This window comes from Venturia canescens, chromosome 6 (assembly GCF_019457755.1).
Source record: "Venturia canescens isolate UGA chromosome 6, ASM1945775v1, whole genome shotgun sequence".
In the NCBI taxonomy this organism is placed as follows: domain Eukaryota; kingdom Metazoa; phylum Arthropoda; class Insecta; order Hymenoptera; family Ichneumonidae; genus Venturia; species Venturia canescens.
In genome coordinates, this window is record NC_057426.1 from 1,298,650 (window position 1) to 1,325,157 (window position 26,508).

The 26,508-nt window shown below is 37.9% G+C and overlaps 4 protein-coding genes across 8 annotated transcripts in view; 3 read left to right on the plus strand and 1 right to left on the minus strand.

Moving 5' to 3' along the window:
* The first annotated feature begins 603 nt into the window (after positions 1 to 603).
* On the plus strand, positions 604 to 9,008 carry Edem2 (ER degradation enhancer, mannosidase alpha-like 2). The gene is made up of 16 exons (XM_043422398.1): positions 604 to 1,489; positions 1,573 to 1,719; positions 1,943 to 1,982; positions 2,075 to 2,187; positions 2,269 to 2,422; positions 2,596 to 2,724; positions 2,899 to 3,070; positions 3,159 to 3,316; positions 3,404 to 3,508; positions 3,614 to 3,958; positions 4,078 to 4,239; positions 4,312 to 4,410; positions 4,531 to 4,848; positions 4,951 to 5,161; positions 5,293 to 5,405; positions 6,233 to 9,008. Exons 1-16 carry the CDS (start codon positions 1,368 to 1,370, stop codon positions 7,169 to 7,171), a joined length of 3,327 nt encoding a protein of 1,108 aa, XP_043278333.1. The 5' UTR covers positions 604 to 1,367; the 3' UTR covers positions 7,172 to 9,008.
* Positions 9,009 to 9,217: 209 nt separating this feature from the next.
* On the plus strand, positions 9,218 to 11,988 carry mRpL37 (mitochondrial ribosomal protein L37). Its single transcript, XM_043422404.1, has 7 exons — positions 9,218 to 9,705; positions 10,008 to 10,196; positions 10,343 to 10,564; positions 10,646 to 10,765; positions 10,868 to 10,974; positions 11,077 to 11,259; positions 11,506 to 11,988. The coding sequence occupies exons 2-7, from the start codon at positions 10,018 to 10,020 to the stop codon at positions 11,925 to 11,927; spliced, it is 1,233 nt and encodes a 410-aa protein (XP_043278339.1). The 5' UTR covers positions 9,218 to 9,705; positions 10,008 to 10,017; the 3' UTR covers positions 11,928 to 11,988.
* Positions 11,989 to 14,226: 2,238 nt separating this feature from the next.
* Psf3 (DNA replication complex GINS protein Psf3) lies at positions 14,227 to 16,651 on the plus strand. The gene is made up of 4 exons (XM_043422405.1): positions 14,227 to 14,516; positions 14,732 to 14,876; positions 15,090 to 15,219; positions 15,506 to 16,651. Exons 1-4 carry the CDS (start codon positions 14,411 to 14,413, stop codon positions 15,719 to 15,721), a joined length of 597 nt encoding a protein of 198 aa, XP_043278340.1. The 5' UTR covers positions 14,227 to 14,410; the 3' UTR covers positions 15,722 to 16,651.
* Hnf4 (Hepatocyte nuclear factor 4) overlaps positions 16,443 to 26,508 on the minus strand; it is a 29,039-nt gene continuing 18,973 nt past the window's right edge. For 4 of the 5 annotated variants that reach the window (XM_043422399.1, XM_043422402.1, XM_043422401.1 and 1 more), the window contains 6 exons: positions 22,544 to 22,745; positions 21,872 to 21,966; positions 21,526 to 21,662; positions 20,974 to 21,253; positions 19,917 to 20,069; positions 16,443 to 18,911 (listed from right to left, as the gene is read on the minus strand). In XM_043422399.1, coding sequence (XP_043278334.1) covers positions 18,403 to 18,911; positions 19,917 to 20,069; positions 20,974 to 21,253; positions 21,526 to 21,662; positions 21,872 to 21,966; positions 22,544 to 22,745 — 1,376 coding nt within the window. In that variant the 3' untranslated portion in view covers positions 16,443 to 18,402. The remainder of the gene's footprint in view (positions 18,912 to 19,916; positions 20,070 to 20,973; positions 21,254 to 21,525; positions 21,663 to 21,871; positions 21,967 to 22,543; positions 22,746 to 26,508) is intronic. The other variant, XM_043422400.1, reaches the window with a different exon arrangement.

Below are 26,508 nucleotides of genomic sequence, written 5' to 3' on the forward strand. Positions count from 1 at the left end.
ACTCCCGTGATAACTTTATCGGCTATAATTTGAGTTACCGACTCCTATTTCTTATCGTATATCGGTTTATTGTTCGATCAAAATCGCGAAGCTTGTTGAAAATTAGTCAATAAGGAAAATTAACAATCATATAAGGCGTTTGAAAATTCATGATGTTGCAAAATTTTTCAAAATTCAGCTTACGCTCTCACGACTCTCACGCAGATTTTTATTTTCTAATTCCCGACTACCCGCACGGGCAAAAACCCGGGAGTTAATGGAGTTATGCGTTCGATCAGCTGATTTTTACAAATTTTTCATGCAGAATGTTTTTATATCTTTCACATTGAAAAAAAAGAAGTTAGAAATTCAAAACTAATCGGTGCTGGTTCACGGAGGTTGTTTGTTATTCGATTATTTTACCAAATAATCTAATTTCAACTAAGAGTAATGATATTCATTATTCTTATTTCCAAATTGACTCGCGTAAGAATATTGAAACTTTTTTCCCATTTGACGCTTTCAAAATTTATTTTAACAAAACTCTTGAGTATCCGCCTTAAGTCGCTGAAATATCGCAACTATTTTCGAACGTTCTCATTCGCGCTTGATGACGTTCATCCTCTCGAAAAGTGAGGTTAGTTCGTGTCGAAGTGATGACAAGAAAAAGACAAGCTGTTGTTGAGCTTCATCCACAATTGTTTGTTTATCAATAATAGGTGCCAAATTGAGCAATATGATTTGGGAGAAAATGTGAACTTGATAAATAATAAATTCGGAGTGTCAAATGTCATCGTGAATGCGATGGATTCAAATGGCGGATGACCGGTAAAAAACGTAATAGGCTATTTCGTAATAAAAAAAAAAGCCTCAAAACCTTTTTCCGTCAATTGACAGTAGCCACATCATCTTTGGCCTTGACGGAAGACATGAAAACATGTAATCAGCTGTACATTATTATCGCGAAGGCGCGTGTTTTCTCTTGTTCTCTCCATTCCGTTTCTGTATTTGGTGGCTTCGGTGCGCATATGTTTCGATTATAACGGCAATTATTTTTACCCGTTCGTTAAATAAAGTTCCCTTTGTAAACAACTCGCATTCTCAGGCCTAAGAGCACCGAAACGTTGAAATTTACGAAGGAAAACTCATGGAGGGAATGAGGAAATAATTTTTACCATCTGTTTTTTTTATACGACACATTTCGTATACAATTGGCAAAATTTCTCCATCTTTGGCACCACAATGGAAATTTTGTTGACCGTGGAAACTATCGTACAATGAAGAATATCCTCGGTAAAAGATATTAAAACAAGTAAAGGTGTTTTCGAGTGTGAGTTAAAAGTTGAATAATGCTAAGAAATCGGGATTCTTGACGAATCGAAAAAAAAATGACGAGGAAAGCAATGATTTGGGGGGTTATGGTGCTGGGATGTACGGTCCAAGCCATTACTCCTATTCCTGAGGAGAATCCACTAGAATATATGAGCAAGGAGGATCGAGAAATGCTCAAGTCAGTATAAAATTATATGATTCTTTTTGGTGAGACAATTATTCAATAAAATTGTTAATGATACGATGCTAAATTTTATTCAGGGAGGAAGCGAGGGATATGTTTTATCACGCGTATAACGCTTATATAGATAATGCTTATCCTGCGGATGAATTGATGCCCCTGAGCTGCAAAGGCAGATACAGGAAGTCAGAACCGGATAGAGGAGACATTGATTCTACACTTGGCAAGTGAGTTTACCAAAAAAATATAAAACTCGTACTACACTTATCTGGGGATTGAGATGAGAAGTTTTTGTGGCTTGAAAGATATTTTTTTCAGCTGTGTTTCCTGTGTTGAATTATTATAATTATTATTATAATTATGTGCGATATCAATATATAAAATTTGATTGAAAATATTGATCAAGGAAATCACAAGTATTAATAGATCAATTGACTTTGATTGTTTCAGCTTTTCTCTCACGCTGGTTGACACTCTTGATACCCTGGTGGTAAATATTACCAAAAAAAATAAAGTAACAAGGAAATAAAAATATTTTATGACACATGGACAATAGTGACCATTGATTTGCTTTGCTCAAAGGTACTCGGAGATTTGGGAGAATTTGAAAATGCTGTTCGTCTAGTCGTCAGAGACGTCACGTTTGATACCGATGTTATTGTCTCTCTGTTCGAGACGAATATTCGAATGCTTGGGTAATTTAGTAGAGTGACACAATTTAGACTGAGACATTGTTACCTCTGTTTTGTTTGTTCTGATAGAATGTTTGTTCTCAGAGGACTGTTGAGTGGCCATATCCTTGCGGAATATTTGCAATTGAGAGCTGACATTATGCCGTGGTACAGAGGTGAACTTTTGAATCTTGCTAAAGATTTGGGGTATAGATTTTTGCCAGCATTCAATACAACCACCGGAATACCATTCGGAAGGGTAATTATTCCACGCTTCTTATGGAACAGAGTTCACTAACGTTAGAATATATATTCAACGTCTTGCGGATTTGCAAGAGTCGAAAGGGAAAAAATTTAAATGACGAAAAAAACATCAAAAAGGATTTCAGGAAATTAGATTATGAGATTTTCCTATTCTCTGTTGAAACGCAGATCAATTTGAAACACGGTATGAAAGGTGTACCTGCTGAGATGTGTCGAGAAACTTGTACTGCTTGTGCCGGAAGTATGATCCTGGAAATGGCTGCTCTTTCTCGATTAACCGGAGAATCCATTTTCGAAGTAAATGAATCTCATGAATTTTCTCATACAAGGCTGTTCTTGTTTTTTAATTTTATGCATGCACCTTAATAATCTTGAACGAATGAATGTTTCTTGTGACATTTGAGCACAATTTCGTTTTAATTGAATTGACGCGAATGTGTTATTAATAATTGTGAAACGATTGAAAATCAGGACAAAGCCCAAAAAGCTATGGATGCTCTTTGGAAAATGCGACATCGGGGTACCGATCTCATGGGCTCTGTTTTGAACGTTCATTCCGGTGATTGGGTACGAAGAGATTCGGGCGTGGGAGCTGGTATTGATTCCTACTACGAATACTGTCTCAAAGCTTACATCTTGTTGGGTAAGTTGGTATACTATCTTTCCTTTTTTTCGTTTCAAAAGCAGAAAGAGAATCTTAATAGCCGAATCGTTTTTAAAATTTTTATCAGGGGACGAAAAATATCTGGGACGTTTCAACAAGCATTACCAAGCGGTGATGAAATACGTGAGTCAAGGTCCAATGTTATTGGACGTTCACATGCACAGGCCGTACACGAATTCGAAAAACTTCATGGATGCGCTTTTAGCATTCTGGCCAGGATTGCAAGTGAGAATTCTCTTCTAATCTTCATTTCATCCAAGCTATCGAATAACTTAACGGCTTATAAACCGTCCACTATTTCTCATTTTTCAGGTTCTAAAAGGTGACATCAAACCCGCTGTCGAAACACACGAAATGCTGTACCAAGTTATGCAGAGACACAATTTTATACCCGAGGCTTTCACTACAGATTTTCAGGTGAAGATTATTATTTGAGAAATGTTAGAAGTACATCATTGTAATATTCATAACTTTCGTTATCACGATAAACGATAAAAATATATTGAAACATGGATGAATCAGGTACACTGGGGACATCATCCGTTACGTCCGGAATTCCTAGAATCTACTTATTTCCTTTATCGAGCTACGGGCGATCATTATTATTTGGGAGTCGGACGTAAAGTTTTGAAAAGTCTGCAAACGTACGCGAGAGTTCCTTGCGGCTATGCCGCAGTTTCTGACGTTCGTACTAACAAACACGATGACACGATGGATAGTTTTGTTCTTTCGGAAACTTTCAAATATCTTTATTTACTCTTTGCCGAACCAACCGATCTAGTTCTTGATCTCGACGAATTTATCTTCACCACCGAAGGACATCTGTTGCCGCTCACTCTTGCTGCTATACGAACCAATGTAACCTCGGTGAGTTGAATCATTCCTAAAATTTGAAAATGTAACGATAATTGAACGATAAAAACGACCCTTCGCTTCCCTCGATAATTTCCATTGAATGAACTACAATTGTCTTGTTTTTATTACAGGATTCGGACAGAGACGTCGTGCAGATCGATGAGCTCGGTAGAACTTGTCCAAACAGTTTGCATCTCTTTCCAGCTTCGGTTCGACAGCCTTTGAGAAACATGGTTGAAGATGTTTGTCCACGGAGGAGCGTGAAGCGTCGTCTCAGTGCTGCGCAATTTCAGGTATTATTCGAAACAAACGGGAAACATCAAAGGTGTTTCGAATCAGTTGATAATGTCATTTTTTTTTCTCAGGCCAATAATTTGGAGCATTTGAAAATACTTAGCAATATGGGAATCACTATCATGACACCTACAGCCGGACGAATACAAGTTCTTCACACATTTTCCAATGTCAGTCTTTTTGCTAAAAATGATAATTCAAATGAGAAAAAATATAATAATAATTTATGCATGAAAGTTGCAAAGAAAAAATTGTACGAAGCAAGAAACATTTGCTGAATTATTTTTCAGGCAAGAACAGCACAGGATGCTGAAGAGGGTCTCTTATTTATGCAAGAAATGGTAGAATTGAGTAAAAAGCAATCGGAGCAATCAGAGCCACGGGCACAATCCGTAACGTTTATGAAAAATGATGAGAAACCTCCGCGGGAAGTGATACTGAGAGCTGGTCCGGCGCACTTCGGTCCGCGGCTTGTCGATGACAAAAAAGTAACGGGTATTGTAGAATTCGCGGATCCAGCTGAAGCTTGCCAAGATTTGACAAATGCCGAAGCTTTGGCGGGAAAGATCGTGATGGTGATGCGCGGAAATTGCATGTTCGTCGAGAAGGTGAATGAAATATATGCATCCATGAATCTACCTTTCTCATCTCTGTGTTTTTTATTTCAATGTCTCGTATCGTTTAATGAAACTTTTCATGTATCGCAACAGGCAAGAAGAATCCAAAAAGCTGGTGCAATCGCAGGAATCGTACTCGATAACGTGCTGGGCTCGAGCGCAGCTGAATCGCCCATGTTCGCTATGTCCGGCGATGGCAAAGAACCCGATGACGTTACCATACCCGTTGTCTTCCTGTTCAGCAGCGAGGTTCTCAAACTTGTGATAGGTCATGTCGCCGATAATTCCCTCTCCGTGACGATAGGCAAGTTTTTTATTCGTCGTACAAGTGAACTTTCGTTAAATTTATATCTACATTTACAATTGGAAAAAAAAATTGATTAACATTTTGATTTGATTGGAAGATAAATTGAAAAATCGTTGGATCTTTTCCAGGTGATTACACACCACGTGACGAAATTCAGTTGAATGCACCGGGCGATAAATCGTTATTGGAGCGCCTGAAAGGCTCATTGAAGGATTTCCTTACGCCTCATGTGACATCCGAGGTGTGTATTCGATGGTGTTTAGTACTCATATTCGCAAAGTACTTTGCTTTGTGGCTGACGCACAGGCTCAACAAATATCGATAGTGGAATAACTATAGTTCTTGCATTTTTATATTCAAAATTCGATTCGTTTTACTACAGTCCGAACCATTTTTATTTCCATTGCACTTTATTCATTCTATTTTCTTTCGATGTTCGCTTCGTCGTAATATCGGACGTTTCACTTTCATTCTTGTTACTTTCCGCTCGCATAAATAAGCTCTAGAATTACTAATCAAACATTACCAATGTATCGATCAAAAACATATTTGTAAATAAAATATCTATATTTTTGTATGAATTACTAGACGCGTATGTAACCGAAATGTCCTAGAGAAACTTCATAATTGAAAGAAAAACCGTAATTTTTTTAAGCATCGTTGTTCTCGTTTGTTTTGAATGTTTCAAAGAAAACAAATTCGTTTTGGGTTTGAATCATTATTATCACAATTAAAAAACAACTGAGCACGTTGAACGAATAGTGATTTATCAAAAGTCGTCTTCGGTAAACGACGCGAAAGAAAAAAGAAACAGAGTTAAATATTAATATTTCGAATGGAATTCGAATGAATTTCTAAAACGGGTAGAAATTTTCCTTTTCATTTTTGTATCAAATATAAAATTCATTCGGGACAAACGTACGAATATTTCATTCTTTATGAAACAAAATTCTGTAAGAAACGAGATTGCATTCGTTGTGTTGTTGTTATCGTTTAAAATTAGTGGATCAATATGATAAATATGATTGAGACGAGGATGAATTGTATGTATAATTATTATAATCACAGAATTCGGCGGATCGAGTACCGGAGAAACGATCGATTCCGGAGGGCCAGGAGGTTTCTGGTGACGATTTACCAATCGAAATTAGCGCCGGCGATCCGTATTTAAGAGCAACGATATGGAAAAACAAGGGCAACATTAAAATAACGAAACCTGAAGAGAGACCATTATTACCGAAGAAAACCGAATTCCCAAATTTATTTGAAAAAAAATGGTACGAAGTGAAACAGGAAATAATGAACAGGATTTATTTGTCGGAAGAAGGAACTGTTGTGACTTGGCCAACGATCCAACTGCTATATAATTTGATAAATAGAACGCGGGGTTTAGAATTACTCGTAACCGGTGGAAAAACGTCCTTCTCCTTTCTCATAAAATTGCTAATGTTCGAATTGAGCGAAATTTCCCCGAGTCCCACAGCTCTATCTTCAGAGCTTCGAAAAAAATTTAAATTGATACATGGACGTTATCATGCTGAAGATATTTTACTGTGGTTCATAATTGATAAAGCTCCGAAATATTATGCTCAATCGATCGAAGCAAATCGGAAGAAGGGTACGATGAAAAATTCTGTGCTCGATTCGAGCAAAGAAAACATAAACGAAAGTACAGAAGAACCTGAAACTTCGATGAAACACGATCAAGATGCGACAAGTAATCAGAGTGAAATTCATGAAAATAAGGAAAATATGGAAATTTCAAATAATGAGAAAGACGACTCGGAGCGAAAAAACTCGAACGAGGCTGCTGGTGATCCCATGGAAGAATTTAAAAAACCAGTTTGGGCACCGGAAGACGGTAAAGACCAAGAGGACTACTTGGCTTTTCCAGCTGAATCTCAATTTCCCAATGATCCTGAGTACACGGAGCAAAATTCGGAGAAAACGAGTAATGATGTCACGGAAAGTGAACGAAACGGCAATCGCATCAAGGATGATCTATAACCCATCGATTATTCCTAGGCACGCGAAATAAATTAAAGAAAAAAAAAACATTCACAACTATAGAATATGAAATCTGACCATAGAGACAAACGGAACGAGATCGTACAGTGAGAATTTTTAAGAGAAAAATACATTCGTACGAGTGTGTTCCATACTCTTTGTCCACGATTACCTTTTTCCATGAAAAATCGTTAAATACTTTTTTATACATGAAAAATAATTGTTATTGTAGACACCGGATAATAATATATAAATTTTCAAATGACCAGGAAATGAGAGAATAGTCGTTCGAAAAATCGAAGGAGCACCGAAAAAATATTTGATACGGAATAATAATACAAATTACAAAGGGTTATAATGACATAATTTCAAACATGCGTAGGCAACGGAATACCAACATTTTCTCATTCACCCAAACTCCAATTATTATTCCGTAATGATTCTTTTTCCAATGCCCTTGGCTCACTTTAACTACGCGCAAAAAAAAAGATTGTGTCCCCCTAGAACCAAATCCAAGTACGAAAAATTCTATAACCTGGTGCTCGATTAGATAGACTTCAAAAATGGCTTTCGATGAAAGCAAACTTGGTTGTGGACTTTCGCGATTTCGATACCGCGTACCCTAGTGAATGTTTGCATTTTTAATATCAAATCGGAAGCTACGATTGCACTCCGAAATAAAATGAGCCTTGGACGTGAGCATGCAGCAAGACGATGAGGAAAAAATGGGAAAAAGACCCAGGCTCATCCATCAATTTTTTGTTTCCTCATTGTTTTTTCCAACGTTATGGTATTCTTTAGTTCGAGACAAAACACAGAAATGTACAAAAATGCATACATATGACATACATTTATGAAAGATAATATTGTATATACACAAATATAAATATATGTCATAAGAATCGTACAATTAAGAGAATGAATGTGTGCGAGATCGTGAAATAAAGAAAAATGTTTGTAAATTAAGGATCAATCATAAATGTTTTTCAGTCGAATGTGTCGATGGATCAACATTTTGAAACTGCGCATATGGACTTAGGTCGGAAAGAATTGAGTCATCCACAAAATTCATGAACTAACAAATTATATGATTTACAATGACAATTCAGCAAAGTGTTTGTGATTGATTATCAATGAGAAAATAAGTAAACAACGAAAAATTTCCAATTTCATACAATTTCGAAATCTTTATTGTGATTCAGTAAATTCATATTATCGGATGATACAAAAGTTTGTACTTTTCTTAAGCTACTATATTTTTTAATCAATTTGTTAGATTTTTCTTGTTACTTCAATTATAAACTCGAAAAATGTTTACTCCCACCACCGAAATTTACTGTATTTAGCGACAAGATACTCGGGGAATCTCGGGCCAGCGACAGACATAGCTGTCAATGCTCTTGTCCGGAGACTTTACCGAGTCTCTTGATAGCATATCAGCAGTCTTGGTGCATGAAGGATGACAAAATTTTTTCAGTCTTTTTTGCCAAACGTCGAGCATTGAGATTTCGATGAAATAAAATTATTGTTGTTTGAATACATGTGCAATCCATCCTTAAAAAATATTTATGATAATGATTTTTGTCAATGATTAACGAAAGCACCATTCAATTTTATTGTTTCTGCATGCTGGGCACCTATTCCTTGGTTAGAATAATAATAATTATTATTTCATTTAAAACTCGTACGTTACAATTTAGAGTCGTGTGTAAATAAATATAGAATTATGTGTGCTGTACAAAAACAATTGTCTTTTATTGCATATGATTGATTGTTTTCGTAATAAAAAAAAAAAACTCATACTCTACCAAAATAGATCGGAAACGTCGATTTATAACTGTGTTAATCCTTTTTTTCTTCCATGTTCCTTTCTTGACTACATTTTTTGATGATTTCATGTTCGGAAGATTCTCGGTACAGAGGATACAGATAACGATACAGAGCATGTGTAGTGTCATATGTAAAGTGAATGTTCTTCACTGAACTAACTTACAATTATAGTGAAGAATTTCACACCAGGGTTATCGTCATATGTCATCATTTTTGGAACAAAAAAAAGAATATCTTGAGCACAAGACGAATTTTTGTTCCATTTTTTTCACTTTTGCCCAGTTCAAATTCGAGTCAGCAGACGACCAAGCTATCAATAAGTACAAAAATTATACCAAAATCTAAGACAAAACTGCATGTGTATCGACTTTTTGGTTATATCTCTCTTGCACTCTCACACAATAACTGAAAAATATTCATCCAACACTATCACCCAAATTTTATTACGGTTAAGAATACCGAAGAAAGATGTGATTATTCAAAACTCAAAAGTTAAAAAAATTCAAAATTGTTTTCTGCTCCTCATGCCTGTTCGGTGTTCATTAAGGTTTCAGAATTTACCACATGTGACGCTGGAAGACTAAAAGCAAACTAAAAGTACAAGCAAGACACCAACATCGAGTCTTGAAGTTAGGTTAACTAAAATTTGTATTTTGAATAAAATTAGCGTATTCTTCGTATTTACCGAGTGATACACAGACCAAGTGAGTTTTTACATATTTTCAATTTAATCAGTTTTTAATCACCTGTTTGACAAGTCATTGATAATTACAAAGCCGAGTACTGGAGTATTAAAACTAACCTCAAAAAATCCTAACTGAGTAGTCGACAAAAAATAAAATCCAGCAATTCTTAAAGAATAATTATATGAAGTGAAAATAAAAAGTGAAACAGCTAAAAAACAAGTACATTAGTTCGATGATTCGGAATAAAAACGAATTAATCGTGAGAAATATAAAATTAGAAAAAAAATGATGAATACCTAGTAATGCAAATAATCTTGCAGCGTTGCAAAAATGAGGATCACACAGGTATTATGGCGACAGCACATAGGACGAATGACCAAAAGACATTGGTATGGAGCAAGTAAAAAATTTGTTGCGCCTACTAACACCGAGAACCAATTAATCACACACGGAATACAAGTTGTTGATGCAAAAGATGTGATTGCACCACCAAAGATAAACAGACCTCGGTAAAGCCTATTCTATTGTTAATACAATTTTGGTTCATTCATTTGTATTATGTTTTTATTTCAAACATTAGGATTACTTCAACAACAGTACAACAAAATTAATAATTGGTGATTCAAATTATTTACTCATTCGTATTAAATTTTAGCATTGAAATTGAACAGCTTTTTTCATCTCCACCACCAAGAGACCAGAATCATCCGAATTGGAACGAAAAACCTCGTTTAGAACATCTGGAAAATAATGTTATTTTGGATGGTGTGAAACAGGCTCAAATTTTGACAAAAACTCAAGTACATTCAGCACTTCCAGAAAAATTGGAAAACTTTCATGAGGAAATTAGTCCAGAAGTTCAGCGATTAGTCACACGGTATTCACTGCTTTTGCAAGTTATTTATGTTGGTTTCATTCTTTTTTTCAGTTAGCAGTAACTATTGTTTATGATTTGCAGTTATATTTATGCATCCCATATTTTCGATGCGCACCAATCGATGTTACCTAAAAAAAAGGATCCTCTTCGTCCTGCATTCGTTTTTCCACGAATTTATGGGATCCCAGACGTTCGGAAAGCGTAAGAATTTTATACTAATATTTTGCTGTCTATAATTCACCTAGAGTTTGATAAGTTTGTTGACAAAACATTTTATTAATTTGGAAAAATTGATTGTCCTAGACACAACTTTACACAAAAACTTCTCAATCTGTGCGCTTTGATTTCCGACCCTATAGTCGTCAAACAACGTAAAATCACCGAGAATGCACAAATTCGAACGTATATTGGTAATTCTATTAAAGTTTTTAGTTCTAAATTGTTGATTCCATCAATGAAGATCACAAACTTAATTATAAATCGTTTTGTGATCGAATGACTATGTTTTTTAGAACGAGGAAACGACCTTTTATATTTCGAGACAAAATTAGACACCTTTGTGATATCGAACAAACTTTTGACCCCTATGAGTCTGAAAAATGATCATTTTGACGAACCCTTGCCGAGTATTGCTCCTCTTGATCCCGTGATAAGTTTTAGACCTGAGAACATTTACACCATCGAGGATCATTATCGTGAGTATTGATAACTGAATTCTATGATAAAACAAAAAGTTTAGGTGCAAGATTCAAAAGAGTTTTGATTATTAAGTAAAATCAGATTATACTAAAACAAGTCAAAAGTAAAAAATTAGTACAACAATTATAAAAAAGGTCGAAAAATTGCAAATCAGAAAATACGAAACGAATGAATAAATCGTTTTTTTGATGTAAGAATAATTATTAAAAACTACGGAATAACTAAATAATATTCTTTTCCAGCGGTATCAAGCGAATCCACGTGGTGTAATCCTCATACGATAATGATAACTTACGATTCGGAATTGGTCAAAAATATAACAGAACTGCCAGTAACGAACGATCAAATACAGGCTCGTTCGTTGTTAAAAAGTTTCGCAACTGCGGCTTGTTGCGCAAAACAAAAATTCGGTGACGATGTGATCGATCTGCCGGAGCCGGTAACCATTCAGTGCATTCAGTCCAATGGGAAATGGTTCGAATTTTCAGTTTTCCAATTGAATACTCTCGACATTGATAATGATCGAGGCACTCGAAACATTTGGTGGTCCTCGCCTCGATTGGAACTCTACGAGATAGCCGGATACGTCAGTGGACGACCTACTCTCGAGAAATATAACCCAGAAGTTTTTCAAAAGTTTCTCGCATTCTATAAAAACGTCTGAATGGCTTGTCCATAATAATGTTTTGTATATAAACCGAAAAAAATGAACGAAAATGACTGAATCCGATCTTTTTCTTTTTTTCGTTTAAAAAAAAATTGATTTTTTTATTTTTCAAAATTCATTACCCCAATCGCAGTTGAAATATTTTTATCATTTTCAAAATTTTTGCAATATTCTTTTTCATAATCTCATTATTAGTTCGGCGGCGCGCTTATTGCAGCGCTCTCTTACGATTAAAAAGCTGAACTATTGCGCACTGAACCCACTGGAATCGACCAGGTGACAGAAAACAGCTGATCATCAAGCTTACATATTCTCTTGTCAAAAGAAAATTAAAAAATTTATCCGACAGGACTATCAACGTAAATTTGAAAAGTCCTTACCGTGTCTAAAGATTACAAGATTCAGAAAAAATCTTCGTTTAGATGTTTGAGCGTCTTCTTGTGCAAGAATAAGGTAAAATCAGAATTTACGGAACTCTCGGATCAAACGTAACCTCATTTTTCTTCGATATTTTGATTCATAATAATAAAACAAGCATTGAAACCTCCCCTTGAACCTGAATGTTAAAAAATTGATACGAAATTTAATCCAAATTCAATAACTAAAAACAATTTCAAGCCTGAAAAATAGTAATGAGCACAATTAGAAAAGTGAGGCGATTATCGGAAATCGAGAAATCGAATATCAAGAAAGCGTTCGAGTATTTGGATACGGATCAAGACGGTTTCATTGATTATTATGAGACAAAAGCTGCTATGCGTGCACTAGGTTTCGAGATCAAAAAACCTCAATTGGTTGCGATTATGCAAGCGTATGATAAGCATGAAGAGAACAAAATCAATTACGAAGATTTTTATTACATCAGTACGTAATTCATAAAACACAATTAACCTTTAATGAAAAAGCAAATTTTGATGCTGAAGCAGAATCAGTATTAAAAAACAAACATTCGAGATAGTCAAACGTATAAGATCAATGATTTTTGTTATTTATTTTTGCAAAGTCAAAATGATAATATAAATGGTGATGAAGTAATAAAATGAATGAATGAATAAAATGATTAATTTGTTTTTATCAACAACATCCTTTCAGTGGCCGATAAAATAGCAAAAAGAGATCCAATTGAAGAAATTAAATACGCATACAAATTATTCAGTGCTAATTCGTCTCATGGACAAATTGGTTTTCATGATTTACAAAAAATTAACAAAGTTTTGGGTTCTCGATTAAGCGACGAAGAAATGCATGCAATGATTGAAGAATTTGATACCGATCAAGATGGTTTCAGTAATGTTTGATCACTCGTTCTTTTCACTGTTGAGAGTATTTAATAAACACGTAATGAAAAGTTCACAAAAACTTTTTATTTTCAGTAAATGAAGCAGAATTCATCGACATAATGAGCAATCGTTCGATCTAAAGTTCATTAGCACCGAAAGCAAAAATTGACAGTATAATATTTTACAAAGTGTGAAAATAATAAGAACGTCTAAAAAAAATTTTATTCAAGAACCAAGTAAACAAATGTTGGAATAAGAAAGCTTTGAATGAAGCATTAGTCAAAATATTACAGTTTAATATAAAAAATAGCAAAGGATATTTACAAAACAAACAAAATAAAAAATGAATTTCGGAATTGATTGGGACGATGAGAATCGGCGAACCTTGTTAGCTGGGCGAACAGCGCTAGATCGAACTGCTCAATCTGTTCAGAGGTCTCAGACAGTGGCTCATGAGACTGAACAAATTGGCCGAGAAGTAGTGGCCGAACTTGGTGAACAGAGAGAAACATTACTGCGAGCAAAAACAAGACTGACTGAAACTGATCAAGAATTGGATTTTTCTAAGAGAACAATGCGAATGATCAACAAACGAGTCTTAACTAACAAAATTGTATTGATATTGATTATTTTGCTGGAAATAGGAATCATTGCGTTGACTGTTTACTTGAGATTCTTCAGCCATTCCAAATGAATGAACTCTTGAATAAAGAAATAACCTTATACTCAGTGATTATCAAAAATTAATGATATTGTAAATATTTAACAATTATTTTTAAATGTACTTTAATTATAAGTTCTTAACATTACAAAGACAAATCTTTTGTGGAAATATCATCAGTTTGTTGAAATAAAAAAACGTGATGGCATATTCTCATTTTGGATATAATATTGGCATTTTCGTTATTTTAATTTATTTTTAAGACATAATGAAGACAAAATGTTGTAAAGTATTATTATAGTTGTTTTGCATTTAGAAACATGTCATTTCCCTTTTATTTTAATCCTATAATCCTTTTGTCACCGCCCGCAAACACGATTCTTTGTAGTTTTCGAATATGACGACAGACGTCGCATTCTTGTTGTCATAGAGACGGTCACATGATCTCTCGACGATTGTTTTACCGGGAAAACGTGTCAGTTTTTATTTCTTTTCCGCTGGGAACGTTTTAAAAGTAGTATTATTATTTTTTGTTAATTATGTCATTGTCGTGTAGTTATTATCCTGATTATTTCTCGATTACTGACATCCTCGCCACGGAGGAGCGAATCACGTCAAAAGTCGAAGTTGCTGTACCGCGACTGGGTAAATTTTAACATTCTAACTGCTGAAAGTGACGCTAACCATAAGTAAATGATGACATTTTTTATGAATAAATGACTATAAGGTTGATTAAAGGGACTTAAAATAAATCTCTCGGTCGTTGTTTATCTAACATTCTGCAGAAAAATAAAATTTTTCGACATTTAACCTATATTTCGATTCGGTCATGTCGCCAAATCAGTAATTGTGGTTCGCAGGCATTTTGGATCATTCTTCTGAAAGTGAAGATCTCAAAGCCGGGACTAAACTCGAATTGCCGTTTTGGTTGGCTTTTCCACTAAACGCTCGGAAAAGGCCAATTGTGAGTGTTGAATTACCAAAAGTTTACAAAGAAGGTTATCGGTAAGTAAATTATTCAGAGAAATTAGAATCTCTTTTTATTACATTTTATTTTACTCTTTGCAAGAACTTTGCAGTAGATCGTGAATTAAATCTCTTTGTTATGTAGAAAAAATTCCAATTTCTTTAAAAATCATCCACTTTGAGCCCATTGAACATTCACTCATTCTGGAATACTTCTTTTTAATATTTATTTTTATCACATTTCATTAACAGAGACATACTAGAAGCTGACGCAAGTGTTGTCACACTCAACAAATGGAATCCTTATTACTACGAATTAGGAATGTACTTGAGGCAGTTCAACAACCGTGAGAGTGAAAAAATAACGGACAGCCTGCTCCAAGTAAGACACATGATCAATTCTCATATTTTCTATCTACCTCGTCCATTTAATTTCTGCCAGAAAGGATTTGGAAGACCGATGAAGTTTAGTACAGTATATTTAATCTCAGAAAACTTTTTATCTGACTCCAAACTAGCAACTTGAGGTTTTTCTTTTAATCAAGTTTTTTGTCAATGGTATTTTTTTTTATCAAAATGATCTTTTGAAAACCTCAATTAGTTTTACCTATCCAAAAAAGTAGGAAAATTGCAGAGAATCGTTTTCTTTCGATGTCCAATGTTCACAGACGTTTAAAACGAGATTCAGGCTGATTATGGATTGGGCTGATAATCCGGTGGTCGATCTGAACGTGGGCTTGCAACTGCCGGTCTTGGAAAGAGGGTTGTTTCTTGCAGGTAGAAAGGCGAGAGTACTTTTGATCCAATGGCTAGAAAAGGGTGGTGGCAATATTGAGACTTCCGAACTCGTTGCTAATTTGTTGAAAAAACGTAAAGGCGTTTAACTGTTCAAATCTAATGAACTTCAGGAATATTCAGTTCTCTGATTATTTCACATTCTTAAACATGAGAAAACTGATATTTGTATTTTTTAGTGAGAATTTAATAAATTTTGTGCCAGAGAAAAAAACTTTTTTTGAGGCATTCAATCCCAAAACGATTCAGTGAAAAAAACATTCTACATTCTAAAAGAAAATGCCTGTTGATTTTCAGAATTTCCACAAATATATCCTAAGACATGAAAACAAACAAAAATGTATGGCGTTTGCAGCCTTTATTCGAATTTCCCACGATTCCCAGAGCTTGTTACTGGTAAGCCTGATACAGTAGTTAAAATGACTTGTAAAAAAGTATTACGAAAGGAATTTTGAATTGCAAATGCAACGCTACCGCATTGACCACAGGGAATCAGTTTGCTTGATAAATTTCACAACGGCAGCCTTCTGAACGGTTCATTAGATTCGAAAAACCGACGTTTGCTGTCTCAACTGTGAGAAATGAAAGACCAGAAAAACCTCCATGAATTACCATCTACGGTTGATGCAATAGTCTCAAAAATGTGGACTAGCTAAAATTTTAGTAAACATCGATATTTTTTTTACCCAAGAAAGCAGAGTAAACTATTGAATCGCTGATCATTCAAGAGAAAATTGTATAAAATGGGTTGAAAGAGAAAAACACCGTTTTTCATTCGATGCGATGTTAATTCCTCATACCAACAACCGATTCAATCACATATCCCTTTATTCAAATATACAAATATCGTATACGATAATAATAATTAAATAACAACATATAAATTTTATATACACTTTTCTTGTACGAATTCAGTCACAATAACATAGTGGACAATGTTCGAAATGTATTTAGTAGATAAATTTGCTGTGTTCATACAAGGCAACAAATAATGATAACATTCATTTCACAACCCACGACTATATTATGTCAGAATATCTTAATTAAACATCGGCCAGATGAAACGATGTAAACTCGTCACGAAACCTTTCCACCTCGTTTCAGCCAATGATTGTCTGATTGACCTCGGGAAAAGTCGAGTTATTGGGATCTGAAATTTTTCGTGAAAATGCTCGATTTCATGTTTTTTTCTTTTCTCTTTGAACTATCAATTACGTAAAAAACGAGACGTCGTAACGTGGCGCAAATTAAATGGCCGTGTGTATTAAATGAAAGAATACGATCTAAACTTGTAGGCGATAAAAAAATTACAAAGAAAATTGAAAAATAATTTTGCATCTTATTTTCGAAAAAAACAAAATCTTTTCCGTTTTAATTATTGCTCGTTTACCGGCCTCGTGTCACTATGAGTCGGACAATAAATCGATAACAAGGGAGCTCAAGTTGATTAACAATGGAATACCCATTTTACGTCCACGTGGCGTGGTTTTTTTACTTAACATAAATTGCATTGCAATGGCGTACACATTTTTCCGTATAAAAATGAGAAGAAAAGAGAACCTCGACGATTAGGGTCTTTTGTTTTTTACCTACTTAAGAATTATTTACAATTATTATTTGTTGTCTCAACTGGAATGTGCGACGATGTTTCCCCGTACGCATAACAGGCGAAAATTAGTCGTAATCGCTCCCAAAAAACTTCGTCAACTTTCTCTGTGCCCAATTGAACATATTTTCTTTCATTTTTTTTATTTTACTACAGAAATGCAACGATTAAAAAAAAAAAAAATAAAAAAAAATAAAAACTCGAAATTCGATATAATTTTCATTCAAGTTGCGTTCTTAAGGAATTTTGTCCACCCTTGGGGAAAATCATCGAAGTCAATCATCGACGTTTCACCACGACGGACGATGTGACGTTTGCGCGATCTTACCCGTTATCACATTAAATAATAAGTTAAATCAACGATAACGCTACTTTGACGACGATTCCTCTTGAAGGAACATCTTTTTCATTACCATTTATTTACACGATGATCCGAGGAGCTTTATTGCACTTGACGACGAATGCACGACAGATGCGAAGCTTAATCGTCATTTTGAGCAAAATTTTATTGAGCACCATGTTCAATTTCAAGCCTAAGAATTAAATAAGAAAAAGAAGAAAACAAAAGGTTCACGAAGAAATAAGTGAATTCGTGAGAATCGTTATTTCGACAGACTCGTGTACAAAGAATGAAATGATTTGGAATAATCGGTATCGCATTGAGCTATTTTGCGTTAGGCTGAAGATTGCCACAATATTTTTTTTCTTCGTCGTTGATTTTTTTTTTTGCAAAAATATACATTTCCGATAACCTTTAGTCTCAGAAGCGGCGACCTCGTCTCGCATTTTCTCTAATGATTATCGAGGTCATTTCTCGTAGCGTTGATTATGCACGCATTGTATACGTAAACAATTTGTTGGCGACTTACAAACAAAAAAACATGATCTTTTTAGTACAAAAAGAGTTAACAAAGTCTTTGACTTTCTCTCGCCGTACACGTTCTGTTAGGACTGGAGCGATTTGAATAATGGAGCGAGGAAAATCGTTTTGAAATGTCTTTTGTTCCCAGGGCTTTAAAGAGGCACTTGAAGATAAGTTTACTTGACTTTGGTAGGAATCTTGTTTCCCCGTGAGTTGTTGATCTTTCCTTGTTCCTTGCAGAAGCTGCAGGACGAGTTCTAGCAGCTGAGCCCTGCCATTGTCGTGGAAAGCTCGTTTCCTAGTCAGAAAGTAGTTTCCGTTTCGAGGCTCGGTTCCTGCTTGAAAAGGCGAAATCCGGCGACGGTGTTGGTGTCATCCTCCGTCGCGATGGGCGTCAAGTCTCTGAGGATCATAACTGGACTGCCAGCGCCGAGCATATGATCCTGAGGACTCAACGGTCCTGCGTTGGCCGGTGTCAACGGGCTGCTGGGACTCTCGTTACTGCTGACGTAGCTCCCTGGAGCGTTTGACATCGGCAAGGGGGTCGTGGTGCCGTTTAGCTCGGCGGTCGCACCACCCAGCAACATTTCTTGAAGTAGACTGTCGATGTGGGCAACACCGAACAATCTCACGAACTGAATCTGTTCGATCATCTGCCAGGAGATCGACTGGAGGGCTGGCAACGTTAGGAGGATCTCACCGAACCGACCTCGGCTATCGTACTGCCGATCGCTTATATAATCTTCCAGATTAATCTGAATTTGGTAACGGAGATGCTTGATTCTCGCTGGCTCGCTCAAACCTTTCGCGTCTGCAGCATAAGATACGAGGTATTCGTTAGCACGACGAGCGACACACGCACTCCGAGTATAGTTCCCCTCGGTAGCAGGCTCTAAATGTAAGCTAGAAGCATCCCAAGTTTCGACGAACTTGGACGGGGGCAGAATAACAACCGTCCTCTTTGCGCCTCAAAAAAAAAAACTCTGCTTCTAAAATCTTTACTCCGAAATTCACAACATCTCTGCTTCTACTCATGTATAATCCATAATCTTCAATATCTCTATACTCGTAATGAGATATGTTCTGAAATCATCCTGAGTAAAGATTTTGGGGATTTTTAATATCACACCGGATTAGATATATTAAGGTGCTGTGTCAGTTGCGTAAGTGCGAGAGCTGCAAAATGGTTGCATGGTTTACTCGGACATTTGTTTTTTGATAAAATAAGAATAGTGTGTAACTCATATTTTCTTTCAAATATCAAGCTACTCGGAATAAACCGTGCAGCAGGATTTTTACCGACTGAACAACTGATAAATCATGCACCTTAAGGAGGATAGACGTTCTCTGCGTATATCCGCAGTTATTAAGGAGCGGAGTTGTTAACTAGTACGATACTGAAGTTTGCAACGTTGGAGTCCATCCAACGAAATTAACGAAAGTAATATTTGTAATTGACCAATTTTTAATTTCACGAATCATTGATGTAGACTGAAAAACTACGAATTGCAAATAGAGAGGTAAAAGAATTGGAGAATTACTGGAATTGTTGGAGACTTTTTTTCAGATCATTTCGTTGGACTCGAACGTTTCGAAGAGGAAACATATTGCATTGCATTGACTTTGCAAATTTGAGCGTAGGGCTGTTTGGAGCAGCGTTGTTTTTGAGTAGAGCCGCAAAGAGGACGGTTGGACCGGGTTCCGGAGTGTTAGATTCGACGGTGTCTGGTCCGGGAGCGAAGGAGTTTTTCCAGAGAAGAAAGCGAATGAAGTAAGGAGCCTCTAGAGAATCTGTGAGTCGCGAAGTGGTACTTACTCGGATCAAAGAAAACGATGGCTTTGAGACAAGCGAACTCGGTGTCATCGATCTGGACCTCGTTCAACGGTTTTACCAGTTCGTCCATGACTCTTATGCCTACTCTGCTTATGTCGAGGTCTTGGTTGCGTCCCTCTGTGGAAAAAGATATGACTAACAACCACGGTTATACCGTTCAAATCGACGATCAAGACTGAGTCCGGTTCTTTTGATGATGCATCAGCTTCATTCGTTGCACCTTCTCGTTCGCCACCAAAAAAAAACCAGGTATCTTTATGTCTTGCTTGGCATGCAGGTAAAAAAAAAAAGAATTTTCTCCGACAAACGTTCTCCAGTTGGCACAAAAACACAAACGCCGGACTCAGTCAACTAGCTACACCCCATGGATTCGTGCAATTTATCGAATCGCCCAGTTCTCTTGCCGGATATTTCTTCACAATCTATCCTGCTATTCCCTGCTCAGATAATATTTTCAAGTTTCACGAATAACCGTCTAAAGATAAAAGTCCTCGTCATGTTCGTTCGGCCTTCCAATCGAAAGACGAGCAAATGAAAAACTCGATCTCTCGTATTTCGCGTTCAGGCTGGCCGGCCATTAGCGAATACAAAACTGGACGATTCGGGTGAAGATATCGTTTCGTGTGACTATAATCGAAACCGCGAAATCCCAATGATGATTTAACAACTAGGACACGATGATTTAATCGTTCTCTTTGCACATGAAGCTTTATCGAAAAGTACAAAAAGTCCTACCGCTTTCGTTCGGCGGAATCCTCGTGCGCAGCCTTCTTTTTTTACCGAACAATACAACATTGGGTTAGACATACACTTGTACATTGTATTTCAATTGGACATCACGATAAAAGCATGCAAATCTGGACAACGGTCAAAGTAGTCCATGACTTATTTCAACGTCCGATATGGAAAACCGTCAAGTGATTTTCCAGACATTGGTTCAACCTTATTTTAGTCACAAACGCCCACAACTCTGATCGCTTCGAATGGTTAATCAACGAGACAAATCCCTCAGCCATCGTTATCCCAAAGCTTTACGTACCAGGACAGCTTTTAGTGATGACACAATTGTTCCCGAGCAACAACACGTCCGTTAGATGCATGCTGCGTCTCGCGACCCCTAGCAGAAGATGTTCCCCTGCGTGGGCACGCAACAGAGCCACTTGATCGTCGAGGGTGAGTTCGCTGAAAGCGGGAATGTACTTTGCCCATTCGACGAGGATCAGTAACTGTTGCTTCATACTGTCGCAGACGTCGTTTATGTTTGCTATCTGCTTGTTGCTCAGATCGGTCTCGTTGCTGGGGCTCCCCAATTGTTGCACCTGTTGAAAAACAAAGTTGACTTTTGAGCTTTTCTTGATTTTTGGAGCTTGAGAGGAACCTTCGCGGGTACTCGATACGGTTCTGAGACGCTCGCCGATAGATCTCGGTCGATCGAGCACCGCGGATTAAGTTTAAATATTTCCAACATTTTCCCCCCAATCCCCTCGAGCCTCCAGGACGCGTTGCTGACTTTCTCAAATGTTGCAAACGCTCTCTGAGGCTTTGAGGAAACCTTTTCAGTGTCACGATGCCCTTTGGCTTTTCAACTGACCTCCAACGCCGCCCCAACTTGTCTGCTGAGCATTTCAGCCTGCAGCAAGGAGACGACCGACAGACCACCGCCGTTGCTCGTCTGTTCCTCGTAGCTCGGCCTCCTGCAACTTATTCGATCCCGTTCATTCTGGACGGCTGGAAAATCGTTATGAAAACAATCAAACTTCTTCGACGTGTTTTGAGGGAAATTCGTTGCTCGTATGAATCGGGGAAAGAAAAAAGTCATTGCACGAATTTTTTGTACGTTTTGTTTCGCAGAGTAAAACACAAAATTCATTCTAATTCTTCTCTTCGAAACGGCCGTTTTGGACACAAGGTTGCGGGAATGAGAATTCATAACTCACCTTCCTTCTTCATGCCAGCTTTGAAGCACTTTCGAAGCCTGCAGTATCTGCATTGGTTTCGTTTGTCCTTGTCGACGACGCAATTTCTGCTGAATCTACGGAAAGAATTCAATAAACAGGCTCTATTTAATAAAAAAAAAAGCACATTGGAAAAAAAAGAAGGAAAAAAACGTAACAATCTTTCAGGCACATTACGTATCGAATAACTTGCTAGTTCTATTATTAGTTCGACGAGGATATCTCATTTATAATGCAAATAACGCGCTACGAACGTATTAATTAACCGCAATCCAGCACAATCATTTTCTCAACGGGCATTTTGTAGTCCCATTTTTTTTCTATCCCCCCCGTTCTTGGAAATATCGAGATCGACTTTTCAAACAGATTCAGATTAGATAAAATATTTCACTAACTCAATCGTATCTCATTTTTGCACGTGTGCCGAACGACAAATGGCCCGAATGGGATCAAACGCTTCTTGTGGAGCCGTAATGAGATCTTGGAGACAAAAAAATGTTCATCCTTTTCGATGGGAAAACTGCACAGAATCCGTTATGGTGGATCCAAAAGTTTCGATTTGAACGGTGTTTGTGGCTTTACACAATTTTTATAGCGTTTTCTTCTTCGGTATACAAAAGAAAACGGAGAGAAAACAATGGCGGGGAAACTCACCTGCACGAGTACAAGTGATTTTTTCTGACTGATCTACGAAAAAATCCCTTGCAGCCGTCGCAAGAGGCTGCACCGTAATGCTTGCCCGTTGCGCGATCGCCACAGATCGCGCAGTGCTGGGAAAGCACTCCACCAACCCCTGATCCGGGGATACCCAAAACTGAACCTCCCGCCCCTCCGGCCCCCATGCTCAAATCCGCATCTGTAAAACAAAAACGCCAATGAATATAATTTTTAATGAAAAATTACGGGGTATTCGTACGAGCTAACTTTATTCGTTATTTCGTAATGAAAATACAATATTTTGATGGAATTCTCGAAATGTTTCATCCGCGAAAATCAGTTGAAAATTATTATTGGAAGATAAATTTTGTCGACGACGGTCTAACGTCGCCGTATACGATTGGCCGCTGGAGAATTATGAATTCGAGCAATCGCAGGATGAGTTTTTTCCACGCATGTTCTTCATCCATGATTAATAACGTTGCGAAATGAGTGTGAGGCTGGTTGAGATGTGGAACAAGTGTAGTAACGCTACCTTGATGTCATTAATATTGAAAATGAGACGCGTGCTAACGGAGGAAAAAATGGATCGTTCTGTCGGACGACTTTTTGCGCGAGCGCTCACCATAAAGATTCATATTATTGGAATATTTGTATTTTTTGTGTTTAGAAAGTTGATGAATGCGATGAAAAATATCGACTGAGCGACATTCGATTGAGAACGGATCAGAAAAATGCAATTTTTTCAATTCTTTTGTCAAGATTCTTTTGTCGCGTTACTTTATTGAGCGATTCTCGTCTCTTATCAAAAATCTCGTTTTCACGCTGCATCGCCTTTTCTTTTTCTTTTGTCACTCTCGGTTATAATCGTTATCTTCGCGAGACGTATAAATACCGATATTTTTTATATATCCGTGCTGGGTCATCCCTCCGTCTCCCTCCCTCGTTCTCAAGCAGCGAGGAAAGTTTTTTACCTTTTTATTTCATGTTTTTTTTTCGTTCAATATACTCCGCGGCAAATGTCGGGAGGTCGAGATAGCCGTTATCTCGCATTGAACACCAACAACTTCGTGCACATACGCAACACGTAACAACGAAATGCATGTACGAGAGAAAAAAGGAATGGAGGAGAGTTGAAAATCGTTTGCGAGTGTTGGACGCCGAGTTTGTTTTTAAAATTTCATTTTCTCTCGAAAACATACTCCCCGAGTTGAAATTCTTTGTTCGACATTGAAAGAAAAAAGGGCGCGGAAAGAAATTTGAAAGTCATTTTTCCACGAGAAAATCACCCCGAATATGATTTCATTCGTCTCTCGAAGCTGTTTCTCCTTTCGTCAAAACATTTCCGCGAGCGTATAGATAAACCGCAGATTGGTCATGTAATCGAGGCGAGACATTGAGCAGGGAGTGTTAAAAAGAAGATGATTTGCATTTAAAAATCATCAGCATATCGCCACTTCGCTCGAGGGGCCCCGTTGAGACGCGTGCCAATTCCATTTATCATCTTTACCGCATATTACAGAGGCCTCGTAACTGCGAGGACGCGACACCTATAGTGGCGAGCTACGGGCTCAACAAAATGCTCGTGGAGATTTCGGCTCTCGAATCTATCAGGATTTTGTTTCCTCCGCTTTTGGATAACTTTGGAATTCGTCGTGGAATGGAAATAGACCTAACAATGGAAAAGATACGAGGAGAGTATCTTTTCGATCGAGGAATCGGGCTATCGCGCACGATTCCAAGATTGGCAAGACACGCCGACGTCACGTGCCTTCGAAAAATAATCGCTAAAAGATAAAAAAAAAAATAAAAATACTTGGCTTTCGCCATATCTGGTTGGAGTTTCGAAAATTTTTGTGTTTATCGCAGATAGATCCAACGCTCTCGCTAAACGAACTCAAGATGCGATCTTGAGTCGTTGAGCGAGTAAATATACACATTGGTCACCTCCGAAAGCATCGAGTCCTCGAGTTACGAGTCAGGCCAAAACCGAGAGATCGCAGCACGCGGGGAAAGTTCCGCCCCTTGGCGTCAGTATATAGGGGAGAGTATCATTGCGCAATGCAATTGGAAAACTTGACGAATTGCATCGGAAAAGAATCTCTCCACGCATCACCAGGGGCAGTTGATTCGAGAGTAGAATTCGCGGCATTCCAATGGCAAACTTACGTTCACGAGGAACGGGGATGCAATCAGTGCGGCGGAGAGAGTATGACGCTGAAGTTTGCAACGTTGGAGTTCAACGCAATGACCTGAAAAAACTCTCCAACAATTTCATTAATTCTTCAATTCTGTTACCCGCCTAATATTTGCAATTCGTAATTATTCAGTCTACAACAATGATTCGTGAAATAAAAAATTGGTCAATTACAAATGTGATTTTCCTCAACTTCGTTGGACTCCAACGTTGCAACTTCAGCGTCGTGCGGAGAGTTGGGAACTCGATCCGGTGTCGAGTTACGAAATAAACGGAGATGGAATAACGAAGGGTCATGCAGACTCGGGGGAAAGTAGGCTTGCTCCAATGGGGGATGCAGAAATGTGGAGAAACACGAAGCGGTGGTGGAGAAACTATGGAGAACAGAGGCGGATGAAGTGGGAGAAGGAAGAGCGTCGGGGGGTTAGGTACAAAGCAATAAATTGTTTGTTTTGCTCGAATGGTCGTGCAGCAATGAGAATTCAATAGTGTAAACACCGTAAAAAGTTGTACCGCATTGATTAATGATTGATCGGCGTGTAACAATCTCGCTCTCTGCTATTAAATCATCAATAATAATGGACGGAGGAGATTACAGGAGTTGCGGAGTCTCGTGGATCCTCCTGAACTTTCGAGAGAAAAAATGTACGCAGAATCGAACTGTTGTGCAACGAGCTTGATTGATTATTTGCTGCGACAAACAACAATTTCGTGCAGGAAAAAACGGCCCGCCTGTGCGTGAAAAATAAATGCAGTCGGAGTTTCCGGGTGTGCTCCCTCGGGCACTAAAGTTGCAACAATATTTTATTGTTTTTTCAATACTTTTTCGAAATTTGCTCCCGTCTATCAGCGTCGAGCGTAACGCGCGCGATCGCGGTCGCGAACAATGTCGGACTTTCGCAATGACAGTTGGAGCAGCGTCGCCAGCGTCGCAAGTGGAGAAACCTTAGTCTGAAATGACTTGCCCGTACAGCGAGTGACCTTGACTGTTGTGCGAAAATGTGGAGAGAGAGGGTAAAGGAAGGAAATAAACAAGAGCTCGCGCGTTGGTGCTATAAATGCTGTTCCGGCGTCTAGCGATCGGCTGGAGCCCGTTAACGTGGGTGACGAATCGTGTTTGGACTTTAAACAGCTAGCATCGCCGACAATGTTATGCTCAGCACAGACGCCTCTATTGATCGCCCGGCACGCCGTGTCCCAGGGAACGTGTATCGTTTACTTGCTATAAACTTCTTTCGTGCGCCGAACCTACCGCAATGTAAGTCAAAGTCTAACGCTCGTCGGCGAGGCGTTTCTCTTTCTTCGCCACTCGCCCCCGCGATCGCGAATCAATCGTCGAGCTCGTTTGACCGCGTAAACGCTTCGGCGCGTTCAAAGTGTTCCGTAAGCCTTTGAAAATTCTCCTCCGCGATGCACCGATTCCGGGACCTTTATTCTTCGACGGGGGCCAATCCGCCGTCGTCGCGGGAACAAGAGGGCGGGGGCTTCTCTTACCCCTTCACCGCGGATTGGCGCTCACTATTTCATCGATATCTCAGCAACGATACACGTCGCAGGCCAAAACTTCTGCCCGGAATTTAGCGTTCCACGGGTTCGATGGTTTCCCGAGAAGAATTTATGTATAATAATTTGGGTACTTTTTCGTTCGGAGTAACGATCGAGCTCATTGTTTTCCTCAATGGAGAAAAGAGCAGCGAATCCGCGAGAAACTTTTGCATCATCCGCGTTCGACCTTTGTACTCCGGGGAAGGTGTTGAAACTGAAT

Coding starts and splice junctions, on each gene's coding strand:
- Edem2 (XM_043422398.1), top strand. CDS start 1,368: ATGACGAGGAAAGCAATGATTTGGGGGGTTATGGTGCTGGGATGTACG. Junction 2,423..2,595: donor CCGGAATACCATTCGGAAGG/GTAATTATTCCA, acceptor GTTGAAACGCAG/ATCAATTTGAAACACGGTAT. Junction 4,240..4,311: donor TCAGTGCTGCGCAATTTCAG/GTATTATTCGAA, acceptor TTTTTTTCTCAG/GCCAATAATTTGGAGCATTT.
- mRpL37 (XM_043422404.1), top strand. CDS start 10,018: ATGAGGATCACACAGGTATTATGGCGACAGCACATAGGACGAATGACC. Junction 10,197..10,342: donor CCAAAGATAAACAGACCTCG/GTAAAGCCTATT, acceptor ATTAAATTTTAG/CATTGAAATTGAACAGCTTT. Junction 11,260..11,505: donor CACCATCGAGGATCATTATC/GTGAGTATTGAT, acceptor ATTCTTTTCCAG/CGGTATCAAGCGAATCCACG.
- Psf3 (XM_043422405.1), top strand. CDS start 14,411: ATGTCATTGTCGTGTAGTTATTATCCTGATTATTTCTCGATTACTGAC. Junction 14,517..14,731: donor AGTTGCTGTACCGCGACTGG/GTAAATTTTAAC, acceptor TGTGGTTCGCAG/GCATTTTGGATCATTCTTCT. Junction 15,220..15,505: donor TAACGGACAGCCTGCTCCAA/GTAAGACACATG, acceptor CAATGTTCACAG/ACGTTTAAAACGAGATTCAG.